At 39.8% G+C, this 14,866-nt stretch overlaps 1 protein-coding gene across 1 annotated transcript; it reads left to right on the top strand.

Moving 5' to 3' along the window:
- Positions 1–9,811: 9,811 nt before the first annotated feature.
- On the top strand, positions 9,812–14,419 carry LOC149832853 (transcription factor ABORTED MICROSPORES-like). Its single transcript, XM_090013317.1, has 7 exons — positions 9,812–9,873; positions 9,943–10,045; positions 11,995–12,063; positions 12,617–13,321; positions 13,664–13,939; positions 14,068–14,244; positions 14,327–14,419. The coding sequence occupies exons 1-7, from the start codon at positions 9,812–9,814 to the stop codon at positions 14,417–14,419; spliced, it is 1,485 nt and encodes a 494-aa protein (XP_089869443.1).
- The last annotated feature ends 447 nt before the right edge of the window (positions 14,420–14,866 follow it).

The following is a 14,866-nucleotide window of genomic DNA, read 5'->3' as shown; positions in this document are numbered from 1 at the left end:
TGGAGAGTAATCTTTACAAATTTTTCAGTTGAGCATGAATCTGTTGTCTTCACTTTGCAAGATAGTGGCAGGAGAGTCGTGGTCACTGTTGTGTATGGTCCTAATCACACCGTCATGAGGCTTGCTTTCTAGAATGACTTAAATAGGATCGTCGTCTCAAACAGAAAGTATCATTTTCTAATGAGGGATTTTAATTGCCTTTTGTCTATTCATGATTCTAATAACCTCGTTCTTCCTAATCCATCTATGCGAAGCTTCCAAGATTTTGTTTATCGGCATCACCTTTACCCTATTCCTTTTATCGAGGAGAATTTCTCTTGGTCAAATAGGCGGATTCGCCCATGTTGCAGAGTTCTTGACATGATTATTGTCACTCTAAATCTGCTAGATCTCATTCTCGATGTCAGATGTGTCATGCTAACTCCTTCTATTTCGGATCATGATCAGTTAATCACTCTTTGGGGGGATGGTTTTAAATTCGTCAGGAGTTTTGTGTTTGAACAATGGTGACTCTAGGAGCCAGACTTTCACACGGTTATTTCTGACTTTTGGAACAAGCTCTCAAATGAGCAGTGGACGACTATCCGGTGTCATGAGAAACTGTCTTATCTCGCTAAGGATATCAAGGCTTGGCTCCATAGTCGAGATGTGGTTAAATTCTATCAAATGGCTGCTTGGGAGCAAGAGATTTTGGCAGTGTATCAAATTATGTCTTCCCCAGAATCTCTCTTTGATTTGCATCGACAGAATTTGCAGGCCAGATCTATTGAGTTATCAACGCTTTTGAAAAACTAGAGGGTCAAGGAGGAAATTAGATGGAAGCATCGGGCTAGGGTGAAATGGCTTGCGGCTGGAGACAATAATACTAAATTTTTTCACTCATATGCTTCGTATTGTCATAAGAGGAATGTCGTTCCATCAATCATCATTGGGACCGTTCCTTACATTAATCAACACATTATTTCAGCTGTCACTTAGTATTTTAAAGATTTATACTCTATTTCGCTTACCGCGGAGGGTGTCATTAGTCCTGTTTCTGTTGGGTTGATTTAACAAGATCAAGACAGATCTATGCAAATGAAGTTCTCTGAAGATGAGATTTTTAGGGCCATCAAAGGTTTGTCGGGGTGGAAAGCTCCAGGTTTTGATGGATTTCATGTGAATTTCCTCATATTTTTTTGGTCCTATGTCTAGCCTAATGTTATTAACATGTTTGATGAGTTCTATCGCAACTCCAGATTGCCTATTCAAACCCACTTGGCTATTATATCTTTAATTTCGAAAGATGTTGCTGCCATTGATATCTCTAGGTTTCGCCCGATTTCTATTATGAGCGCCCTCTATCGAATAATCACAAAGGTATTGGCTAATAGGTTAAAGGTTGTGGCTCACCAAATATTTTCGAACTCTCAATTCGCTTTTATTCATAATAAGGGGATTCACCATTCTTTTATCTTGGCCTCTAAAGTCATTCACTCCTTACATCTTAATGGTCAGCCCTATTTTTCTGTTAAATTAGATTTTTACAAAGCCTTTGATTCTGTGCATTGGCCCTTCTTATTTTAAATGTTATCCAATTTTGGCATTGATCGTCATTTTTCTGGGTAGGTGAAAGAATTTGTCGCTAATGCTTAGGCCATGATTAAGATTAACGACATTAGAGGTGGCCAACTCAAGTTGGGGCATGGATTACTGCAAGGCTGCCCTCTCTCGCCTTTGCTGTTCAATGTTGTTGCTAAGGGCTTCGTGATGTTGCTTAAGCGTGCTGCGGAGAAGTGCCTGATAGATCATTTAGATGTTTAGATTTTTCAGACCATATTCTTATTTATGTTAATGATATGATTATTTTTGGGTGAGCAAACGTGCAGCAGATGCTTAGATTCAAACTTATTCTCCAGTTCTTTCTCTCTCTTTCTAGGCTTTCTCTAAATGATAACAAATGCTCTCTTACTATGTTCAATGTTGAGTCTTTTATGCTTAAAGCGGGGCAACAAATTTTTAATTACGCGATCTCTGAGTTGCCGATGACGTATTTAAGCCTGCTGTTACAAGTGAAGCACCTCTCCTCCGCTGCTTGGGCTCCAACTATTCAAAAAGTAAAAAATAAGCTTTTTTTGTGATAGGCATCTTATCTCTCCATCGCTGGTCGTCTGACTTTAATCAAATATGTTCTTTCCTCTATCCCTGAATTTTTCATGTCAATGTTCGTGATGTCCGTGGGTGTGGAGAAACAGATTTGTCTTTTAATGGCGGATTTCTTTTGGTCTGGGTGTCAACTCCAAGGTAAGCACCATTTGGTTGGTTAAAGAATGGTAGTGTTACCTAGGCGTATGGCTGTCTTAGGTGTTTTTGCGCTCAGATAGAGGAGTATTGCTCTTGTGGCCAAGAAATGTTGGCTGACCCATCAACCGTGTTCTCCATGTGCTCGTTTGCTTCATGCTAAATATGGTGCTCCTGATCTATTTCTTCTTCATCATGAAAACTGGGGATTGACAATCTTGTACTTGCGAAGCATGTGGCTGAGAGCCTTATCATTCTTCAGAGATCAAATTGGGGATACAAGAAATTACGATCGATGGTCACAATGGGCGATTGCACCAACTGGTGCATTCCACACCCACAAAGTGTATAGATCGTTGCTTCCCCCGAGGGTTGATTGGTTCCCTGAGTGCGTGTTATGGGCTAAGGGCCCTTCCCCAAGATCTCGGGTCCTGGCTTGATTAATTTTGCATGATAGTGTTCAGACTCACAATTATTTAAAGAGGTTGGGTTTTTAGTTACTTACTTGGTGTGTGCTTTGTCAAGCTGCTGAAGAAACTACCTTTTATTTATTCTGGTCATGCCCAATCTTTGTGGTCCTCTTTAATAAGACATAGAGATCTCCGAACGTGATTGTCAAAGATGAGTCTTTCGTGCTTGATTGGGTCCCAGGCCCTGTTCAAATTAGACAATGCAAGCGGTGGAAGTTGATTTGGAAGATGTGGTTGCTTACTACTTGGTGGTTTGTTTGGATGGCGCACAATGATGCTATTTTCTAACAAATTCTGGTCGTTCTTAATAATCTTGTCCATAAAATCCTGGTTGATGTATATGCGATTCTGCGTATGCATCTTAGAGACCTCCCCTTCTATCTGATCAACGATCACTCATCGGTGGTGCCTTTAAGTCCAGTGGATCCTGGTTGAGCTCGACTTTGTTGTCTGTTGCTATCTATTTGTAGTTTCTTTTTCTTTAGCTTCTTATTTTTTTATATTTTATATTTTATTTTTGTTTTCTTTCTTGTTCGGTTTATGGGTTCAACATTTTGTTGATCTTCATGAGTGGTAATGTTGATCTTCTCTCTCTCTCTCTCTCTCTCTCACACACACACACACACACACACATATATAGTAGAGTAGAGCGTAGGTGCTTAGATACATGCTTATGGGTTTTTTTAGTTTATCTTTAAATTTTGATGGCGAAGATGTGATCTACGTACTTGATTTTATAGGGATCTGCCCTTGAAAGGTTGGATTCAAACACATAGGTGGGTTTTTTATAAAGTTAAAAAAATTAACGGTCTAAAATCTTTGTAAATTTTGGAGGCTACAAATATCATTTTTTCGTTGAAAACACATGATCCAAGTGTGGATTCCTCGTAAATTGACCGAACACATTTATGGGGTCGGAACCATGAGAAAACCACTGAAAGGGCAGAAAAACCCATTTAGCACATATCATTTAGCACCTAATGTGTGAGTTTGCAGTTCCAACCTCATAAATGTGTTTGGCATGGTCGATTTAGGATGAATCCACACTTGGATCATGTGTTTTCAATGGAAAAAATGATATTTAGAGTCTAAACAATTTACAAAGATTTTGGACTGTTGATTTTTAGAACCTTGTAAAAACTCATCCATGTGTTGGAATTGAACCTTTCAAGAGCTGATGCCTATAAAATCAAGTACATAAATCACATCTATATGGTCACAATTTATATATAGTGAGTTGCTCACATGTTAGGTGCTAAATGAGCTTTCTAAATGGGGTTTTAAGTTTTTTTTTTTCATTTTATTTATAAATTCTGACCATACAAATGTGATTTATGTACTTGATTTTATGAGATCAGTTCTTGAAGCATTGGACACATGGGTGAGTTTTTATAAGGTTTGAAAGATCAGCTGTCCAAAATTTTTATAAACTTTTGAAGCTCAAAATATCTTTTTTTCATAAAAAAACACATGATCCAGGTGTGGATTCCTCGTAAATCGACCATGTCCAACACATTTAAGGGGTCGGAATTGCAAAAAAACATTGAAAGGGCAGAAAAACCCATATAGCACATATCATTTAGCACCTAACATGTGAGCAACTATATATATATATATATATATAAGAGAGAGAGAGAGAGAGTAATGAGTTGGTGCTAAACCTTGCTATTAAACCACATGCTAAATAAGTTTTTTCGGCTTTTTTTATTTTATTTTTAAATTCTGACCATACATATGTGATCTATATACTTTATTTTATATGGATCAGCTCTTGAAAAGTTTGCCAACACATGGGTAGGTCCAAAATCTTTATAAAATTTTGAAGCTCCAAATATCATTTTTTCATCAAAAACACATGATCCAGGTGTGGATTCTTAGTAAATTGACCATGCCCAACACATTTAAGATGTCAAAACCTTGTAAAAAGCACTGGAGAAACCCGGAAAACCCATTTATCACATGGTTTAACACCAAATTGTTTTAGCACAAACCCATTTTCCTATATATATATGAGAACTGAACATAGTAGGCCCTCTTTTCTCGTTCTGCCCCGTTAGGACTCATAGTTTGAAGTGTTTTATGAAAGATATGAACCATTTGATGTGTTTACCATGCTTGATTTAGTTGAAATCTACTCTTGGATCATGTTTTCTTGACAAAAAAATGTATTTTTATGAGCCAAGGAAAATTAATTCTTTCATAACCATTGATTTTGGATCACCAAAAAAACCTGCATACAGGTCAGATTTTGGTGATCCAAAGGCCAGTTGCCACTAAACAAAACCTATAGATCACATCTATAGTGTTAAATGTGAGAAAAAATACAAAAAACTACAAATTTTGAGGGGACAAAACGAGAAAACAAGCAGAACCAATGTATTACTCTCTATTTTTTTTAAAGGCAAGCTGGGGTTAGGCAGACCCCCACCAGTTATTATTCAATAGTGCCACTGGGGTTTTGAACCTTCAACGTCCCACCACAAGGAGGCTTGCACTGACAACCCCTACCAACTATGCAACTGTTGGTCTCTCTCTCTCTATATAGAGTAATGGGTACATGCTAAATGAGTTTTTCTGGTTTTTTCTTTTTATGTTCAAATTCTGACCATAGATGTGATCTATTTACTTTATTTATAGGGATCAACTCTTGAAGTATTTGATTCCGACACATGGGTGGATTTTTATAACATTCAAAAAATCAATGGTCCAAAATCTCTGAAAAAATTTAAGGCTCCAAGTATCATTTTTTTCTTCCAAAACACATGAACTAGGTGTGGATTTCTCATAAATCGACCATGCCCAACACATTTATGGGGTCAAAACTACGAAAAAAACACTGAAAGCAAAAAAACCCATTCAACTGGTTTCGTTTAGTATATATATATATATATATATATATATATATATATATATATAGAGAGAGAGAGAGAGAGAGAGAGAGAGAGAGAGAGAGAGAGAGAGAGAGAGAGTAATGGGTTGGTGCTAAACCCCCTGCTAAATAAGTTTTTTAGCTTCTCCAATGCTTTTTATGCGGTTTGGGCCCTATAAATGTGTTGGATCATGTGTTTTCAATGAAAAAAATAATGTTAAGAGCCTAAAAAATTTACAAAGATTTTGGATGTTTGAGTTTTTGAACTTTATAAAAATACTTGTGTTGGAATCAAACGCTTATCAAGTACATGGATCACATATGTATGGTCATAATTTAAAAATAAATTGAAAAAAGCTCAAAAAACCTATTTAGCACACGTTTAGCATCAAATGGGTTTAGCACCGACCCATTACTATATATATAGATATCGGCTAGTGGGAAGCTACCTGACTGCATCCCTAACCATTAATTTTTGGTGCTTTTTCGAAATTCTGACATTAAGAATGTGTTAAGCATGATTGATTTACTAGAAATTCACACTTGGATCATTTGATTGTGACGCATGGATAGGTTTTTATAAGGTTAAAAAATCAACGGTCTACAATTTTTATAAAATTTTGAGGCATCAAATACCATTTTTTTCATCCAAAATGCATGATCCAGTTGTGAATTTCTAGTAAATCAATCATGCTGAATACATCTATAGGGTGAGGATTTTTAAATAACACCAAAAAAATTCTTAGTGGGTAGGGTTGATAAGTTTCCTATATGTTAGGTTTTCATTTCTCTCTCTCTCTTTATATATATATATATATATATATATATATATATATATATATATATATATATATAGGTAATTGGAATATGTAAACAAATAAAATATGTAAATTGGGATGCACCCAGATTATCATAGTTTTTTTTTTCTAAAATTTTAGTTTAGATGTGATCTAGATACTTGATTTTATAGAAACAGATTCTTGGATCATCAGATTACCATGTATAAAAAGGATCTTTTAATGGGTTAGATTTGCAAAAAAAAAAAGTTCTGAAAATCTGGGTTCATACTAAATGGGTTTTCTGGGTGCCATTTTCTTGATTCAGATCCCAAAGGTATGTCCGGCTGTTCCTTTTAAATGAGTATAGTGAAATCAGAGGACACAAGGGGTGTAACGTGGTTCAGTTCAGAAGGGTACCTACATCGAAGATAGAAGGTTCTTTCCTCTCTCAACACTCAATGAGAGGAGGTTCCATTTCTTATTTTGTAATGCACAACCTTTACAAGATTTGTTTCACATTCTCTTGCCTCTTTTCTCTCCTTAGATTTAGGATCATTTTGATCTTTCCCATTTACATTACATCTCTTTGTAGATTCATTCTTGATGCTGCCAGCCTTGCGATCTCTATCCAGTCTTCAGCCTAATCATTGACTGTCAGTTTGGATGTTGCCAACCTAGCCTTCTTTATCCTGACTTGAGCCTGATAACATGATCCTGTAGGAAAGGGCAGTCGATTTCAGTATGTTAATTTACTTCTGTTATGACAAATTGGATTTGCAGACACGAGTAGCACCCACATTATCACTATTGTTATAACACCCCGATCTGGGACCTCAGGAGTCCGAGTTCGGTTGGTATTACTTCCCAGAGGGAATAGTGCAAAGCTTACACAGAGAAAACGTGGCTGAAAAAAAACTTTTTATTTCATTCTCATAAATCAACGTTTTCCTTACAATTGTTCATCATTCATAATAAAATAAAGCAAAATACATCTTATTCAATGACAAGGAAAGTAAAAGATACCAATGCTCTGCTGAAGAAGAAGAAGTTGCTCACAAGTGAATGAGCTAATGCCTGGAACCTACAGTTGTAATTAAACAAAAATGAGGGTGAGTCTACAACCCAGTAAGAAATAATCATAAGTAAATAAACAACAATTTACAACTGTAATGGGCTCTAAGCCCCTAGTCTTATTTTAATTCTCGATACACCACACATGTTTGTATATTTTAATTTTCCCCATTATCATTCTCAAATACTCTCTTTCACACAACTATTTCTAGGTTGACTATACCGGTAATAGCCATCTATGGGCGTAGCAACCCTGTAGAACACCCCAATTCTACATGTTGGCCAAACAATGAACCATACACTCCTAGTGGTCCCCAGACCACCAGGCACTGCAGTGAACCACCACGGGGACCCCACCGGTAGCTAGCCGGGAGGTCAAGCTCTCAATCTCGGCATGGTTCATGCTACATCCTAACCATGATGGTTATCAACCATCCATGATCCTCTAGAGTCCCAAACCAGTGTGAGTGAAATCCTAAGTCATAACTAAGTTCACATATTGAACAAACTCTCAATTATAAAGTTCACTCGTTCTCTCACGAGTGGTGTCATGAATAATCACAATAATCTCATTCTTAATCTCATGATGACGTTAGGACTTATACCGCTCTCACTTAGCATGCAATGATGTAGTGTCTCTACATCATTAAATCACCGGCGGCCCACTCTCCATGGTGGCTGCACTCTGGCCGCGAACCAGGTAGCCCTTGCCACAGGTCGCCACTTCCGGGATTTAAGAGGTCATGCATGCTGATCTCAAAATGTCCATTCATACAACATGAATAGACTAAAAGAGACTCTAATCTAAATATAATCTCATCACAATGCATGATATTAATCAATGATCTAGACATGCAATCACAATAAAATTTCTTTTCATCATGCATGACTTACCAAACTAACTTGCATAGTAAATATGTATAAAAATTTAACTCATAATGTCAAGCATGAAATTTATGTATGTCATGGTCTCTCAAAACTATCATGCTTAATCAAAAACAACATTTCAATAACAAACAACGTAAAAGTGTTTATTTATATCTAAGATTACTTATAACATCTCTTACCTCAAGTGCTGACTCTGTGCTCTCTCAGAAATTGAGCCTCACGAAGCTCTAACACTAGGATCTGGTCATTAAGGTAATATACTTTAATCAGTTCATAAACTTCTTACTAAAATTACCAAAATACCCCTCCTGAATCTTATTAAAGAAACCACAGTTTCTGTATTTCAAGTTTGACTGAATTTCATAGACTATTGGATTCCCCTCTTTAATACAAATCCAACGCACCGAACCTCACTCGATTCCAAGTTCGGAGTGCGAAGATATGCCCATTTTACTGAAATGGATCCCACAGATCCAAATGGATCTCTTGGTACATCTCGGATTTCGGGCCAATCCGAGACTACTTTCTGATCCAATTCTGATCTAGATCCAAACCCTGTCTGTTTGGGTTCAGATCCTTTCATAACTGGATCCAAAACTGTTTGACTGGATCCAAAAAGTCTGATTGGGTCTGAACTGAATCCATTCTATTCTGACTGGATCCATAATAGCCTGACTGGATCCAGGACAGTCAGACTGGATCTGAATCTGTCTGTCTGGACCCAGAGCATTCAGACTGGATCCAGACCTGCCTGACTGGATCCAGTTCTGATTGTCTGGGTCTAAACCCGAGACCGATCCAATTGGATCCAGAACCATCCAAATCCAATCAGACCCGGTTTGGATCAAACCGGTTCGATCCAACCCAACACGGTCTGAACCGGTTTCCCCCAAACTGGTTTGGGTCTGAACCAGTTCACCCAACTTGGTTTGGGTCTGAACCGGTTCAACCAAACTGGTTTGGGCCTGAACCGGTTCGACCCGAACCGGTCCACCCAACAGTTTTGGGTCTGAACCGGTTCGACCCGAACCGGTCCACCCAACTGGTTTGGGTCCAAACCTGTTCGACCCGAACCGGTCCATCCAACCCGGTTTGGGTCTGAACCGGTTCGACCCGAACCGATTCACCCATGTCAATATTTTATATTTTTTTTTCTCAACTCGTCTCGGTTCGGTCTGGGTGCGACCCGGTTCGGTCTGGGTCGCACCCAGGCCGAACCGGCCTCTCTCAGATTTTTTTTTTAAAGGCCCGGTCTGGGTGCGACCCAGAACGAAGGGCTCGGTCTGGGTCGCACCCAGACCATCCCGGTTCGGTCCGGGTGCCCGGACCGAACCGGTCCCTCGATAAAAGGGGCAGAAGGGGCTGTGCCCCTTCCGATTTCTGTTGCAGAGGGTCGGCCCCTGCCGACCCTTCCTCTGCACTCACCTGTCTGGGCCGGCCTCCGGGGCCGGCCAATGGCGTCGGCCGGTCACCGGGGCCGGCCGGTCACCGGGGCCGGCCGTCGGAGTCGGCCGCCGTAGGGGCCGGCCGACCCCTCCCTCTTTCTCTGTCTGTTTTTTTTTTTAAACCTGCAACTTGCCGGCAGCAATGGCTGCCGGCCCCTTGTGCTCCCAACCAGAAAGAAGAACGAAGAAGGAGGTGGGGAGGTCAGACTTACCTCACTGCCGCCGCTGCTGCCGCCGTCGCCGGTAAGTCTCCCTTTCTCTCTCTCTTGTTTTCTCTCGATGCAGGGTGCGGAAGGGGAGACCTGCGCGAGGGTTTTTATAACCCTCACGCAGGGTGAGGGGCTGAGGATAACCTCGCCCCCCCCCCCTTTCCGCGGATTATGGGGGGTGAGGTTTATCCTCACCCCCACTCCTTACGCGGTTTCCCCCTTTGTGGGGGGGGGGGGGGGAAACCACAGGTTTTTTTTTTAAGTTAGTACATTAGTATAATTAAAGATATGTATGAAGGAGTAGTAACCAATGTCCGCACTTGTGGAGGGGTGACAACCAATTTCCCGATAACGGTTGGGTTACATCAAGGATCTGCTTTAAGCCCTTTCCTATTTGCAATAGTGATGGATGAGCTTACGAGATCAATTCAAGAAAATGTATCGTGGTGTATGTTGTTTGCTGATGATATTGTTTTGATTGATGAGTCTAGAGCTGGGGTTAATGCTAAGTTAGAATTATGGAGACAGACATTGGAAGCTAGAGGTTTTAAGTTGAGTAAGAGTAAGACTGAATATATGGAATGTCGGTTTAGTAAGCAACGAAGTAGTGATGGGAGTGTAGTGAAGCTTGGTGAGCAAGATATACCGGTGAATGATTATTTCAAATATTTGGGATCCATCATTCAAAAGTATGGAGAAATTGATGGAGATGTAAATCATAGGATAAAGGTTGGGTGGATGAAATGGAAAAGTGCTACTGGAGTGCTGTGCGATCGTAGAATGCCATTGCGGTTGAAGGGAAAGTTTTATAGGACGACTATTAGACCCGCTTTACTATATGGTACGGAATGTTGGGCTGCCAAGAGACATCATATTCAAAAAATGAGTGTAGCTGAGATGCGGATGCTTAGATGGATGTGTGGAAATACAATAAAAGATAAGATTCGGAACGAAGAGATACGTAAGAAGGTAGGTGTTGCACCCATTGAAAATAAGATGCGAGAGAATCGTTTACGGTGGTTTGGACATATTCGGCGAAGGCCTAATGATGCTCCAGTTAGAAGGTTGGAGAAATGGGAAAATATATTAGTTAAAAGAGGTCGGGGTAGGCCTAGGAAGACTTGGATGGAGATGATAGGAAAGGATATGAATGCTTTGAACCTCACCGAGGACATGGCGTTGGATAGAAATGATTGGAGGAAAAGGATTCATGTGGAAGACCCAAAATGAATTTCTTTTTTGGTTCATATCGCTGACCCCAATTGTTTTGGGATGAAGGCGTAGTTGTTGTTGTTGTTGTTGTTGTAGTAAGTTAATCCCCTCCAGCCACTTCGCCGGAGGGGTTTTTACAATTGTGTCTACTGAAAATTGGTTGATGATCAAAGGTATGTCCATATAGAATATTTGGCACCCTTAATCCTTTCCCTCTCTTTATTTCTTCTGTATTTGCTAGAACTGACATTTTTCTTCCTCCATATCTTTTGGACTTGTTGCGTCTTTCTAGTTGCTTAGAATGGATGGTCTGTTGTTGTGGGGGAGCTGAAAATGAGAATAGAGAACATCTTTATCCTATTTCTCCATTCACTGATAGCAACTCTTCAGCTCCTTGTAGGGACACGTCATTACAACACCTTAGAACACAGACATGTGACAGTCTCTGGGTTACCCATCTCAATTCCATTGGATTCTGTGTAATTCACAAATTACCATCCTTTCCTTTATTTATAGCAAGGAAGATGCAAAATAATTATTTCCAGTGATGATCAATTTTGCAGGATTCCTGGACAAACTTTCTTGTCCAACCAACCCAAGTGGATAATCTCTCCCATTGAAGATTTTACTTCGAGTGCTGAGGTGACCTTTTGTTTTTTATCTTTTTACGGTTTTCTCATGCTTTTATCTGAAAATGAACACTTTTTAATTATCCTTGCTTGGTGTATTGTATGGCTAGACTGCTTAGTGATTGGTTCATGGGCATTGCAGGTATTGGCTACAACTAAGGTCCTGATTCCTGTACGTGGTGGCTTAGTGGAGCTATTTATATCAAAACGTGTACTCTATCTCTCTTTCGCACACACACAAACACAAACAATCGCAGAAAACTAACACAGATAGTTGGTCTTAAGCACTTAGTGATAGTGAGTACCTATAAAGTATGGCAGGCTACCAAAGGAATCTTGCCCTCTTATAAAGTGTCGCAGGCATTTAGAAATATATAGAAATTGACGAGAGAGAGAGAGAGAGAGAGAGAGAGAGAGAGAGAGAGAGAGAGAGAGAGAGTACTCTCTACTTAATGTAACAACACGAATACGAGGGGAAAAAGATCAGGGGAAATCACATTGAACATTTCAAATGTTCTGCTGCACTTGAGCACCCACCATCTGCTGTTGGTCCCCACATCTGACAGGTTGTATGGGAAAGATGGAGGGTGCTCAGGTGGAGCAGCACATAAAAAGTGTGCAATGTGATTGGACCTGATTGCAAAGAGGCTGTCACAGAACCATCTTCGTCTTTGTTTTCTTGATAAAAAAATGATCTTCTTTATCTTTTTTGTTTCTTTCTTTTTGGGTGAAATCAAGTGATCTTGGTGTGATTTTGTTGGAAGGTTCTCGAAGATTCTCACGTGATTGAGTTTGTTATGGCACAATTCAATGATGGTTGGGCAACAAATTGCGCTTCATCCCCACAGTTGCATGAAGGGCAGACTATGATCATGTTGGAGGACAACACCCCACCTCAAGGCTTCCATTTCTACCCTAACGATCCATCCATCCAAGTGCAGTCCATTGAGCAGGACTCTGAATTAGCCCAAAGGTTAGCTAGGGAAATACCCATGTATGATAACCCAGCCAATCAGCAGCATTTAGAGCACTATGTAGACAACCCATTGGCTTCTAAGGCCCAACAGTGGGTGCCAGAGAACTTGCCTTGGGAAGCAACACCAGACCAAGTCAGGCTGTCTAGTAATTCACCTCTCAGTTTCCTTGGGGAACAATGCCAAGTGTTTGTGATCTCAGAAGGCGACCAAACAAGGCCTGAATGTGGTAGCTTCCTCGAAGAATCGACCGGTAAATCGTCGGCAAATGCGATCGATAGCATGTTTGAGGACAAGGAAATCACTAAGCAACAGATGGGTAGGATAGACTTCATCTCAGACTGCAGTGATCAGAATGAAGATGATGATCAGAAGGCAATGGAGAGGGGAGGAAGAAGGCATCAGTCCAAGAACTTGGTGGCTGAGAGGAAGAGAAGGAAGAAACTCAATGACAGGCTCTACACCCTACGTTCAATTGTACCCAAAATCACAAAGGCAAGTAAAGGGAGCCAAATGCTTCTATTGCTTTAAATGGAATGCTTATGATTCTAAGCGGGTCCCTTGTAGGAAGTATTAGAGATCTGTAAATTTGAAATACAATTATTTGTGGCAAAGAATCTCATGAATATCATTTGAACATTTATTTGTTATCATGTTTTCTTTCTTTTTTTCTCCTTTTATAATCGAGTAAAAGGCAGTAATGTCATGTTTCTTTAATTTAAGAAACTCTGGTTTTGTTATTTCCTTTTTGTTTTGGTACTAAATTCTGGTTTAAGAAATTTCAGAGCTTCCATGGAAACTTAGATTTAACAAAGCATTATGACTTGAAATACGCAGATGGATAGAGCTTCAATACTTGGAGATGCAATAGAGTATGTGAAGGAATTACAGAAGCAGGTGAAAGACCTCCAAGATGAGTTGGAGGACATCCCAGATGGAGGACCAGAGAACCAAAATGGAGTATACCGACTAGGGGAGTATGAGGAATCTTCAAATGGGCTAAGAATGGCAGAACAGGAAACCAGGCCACTATCTTCCAGTACAAAAAACAAAGAGCACCAGAAAGCAAACAAAGACTCTGGTACTGCAGATGACAAAGGACAGCAGATGGAAGTACTATCCTTATTCTTTTTCTGTTTTTCTTACTCAGATTGGTCACATGGGTCTCTCTCAAAAGTGACAAACTGGGTCATCTAGTTTTTATTTTTTAGAATTTCAAAGTTGGACTTTGTTTTATATAGGTGCAGGTGGAGGTAAGTCAAGTTGGTGCACATGAGTTCAGTGTCAAGATATTCTGTGAGAATAGGGCAGATGGTTTTTCAAGGTTAATGGAAGCAATGGATGCTCTTGGGCTTGAAGTCGTCACTGTCAACATAATTACGTTTAGAGGCCTTGTTTTGAATCTCTTCAAGGTGGAGGTGAGTTTATTAGGAGATCTTTATGTCCTTTTTTTTCTGAGAATAAACCATGGTAACATGAATATAATATCTTGAATTTCAGATGAGGGAAAATGAGGCAATTCAGGCAGACCAGGTGAGGGACTCATTATTGGAGCTGACTAGAAATCCAAATGGGTGGCCAGAGTTAGTGTGAACAGATGCAGTGTTTAACCATAGAGAGAGTATATGGAAACCACGTATTTTACGAGTCTTGAAGTTAATTTGAACTGCCTTGATATTTTTATGATGTTATATGAATACAGATTACAGCCAGCATAAAAACTTTGTCATATCCTATGAAAATGAACCAATAGTTCGAGCCTGGGCAGCACCATCGTGTTATCTTTAAGATGCGAGAGAATCGTTTACGGTGGTTTGGACATATTCGGCGAAGGCCTAATGATGCTCCAGTTAGAAGGTTGGAGAAATGGGAAAATATATTAGTTAAAAGAGGTCGGGGTAGGCCTAGGAAGACTTGGATGGAGATGATAGGAAATGATATGAATGCTTTGAACCTCACCGAGGACATGGCGTTGGATAGAAATGATTGGAGGAAAAGGATTCATGTGGAAGACCCAAAATGAATTTCTTTTTTGGTTCA

Source organism: Nuphar pumila, chromosome 7 (genome assembly GCF_984573655.1).
Source record: "Nuphar pumila chromosome 7, dmNupPumi1.hap1.1, whole genome shotgun sequence".
Lineage (NCBI taxonomy): Eukaryota > Viridiplantae > Streptophyta > Magnoliopsida > Nymphaeales > Nymphaeaceae > Nuphar > Nuphar pumila.
This window is presented reverse-complemented; position numbering and strand designations above follow the sequence as displayed.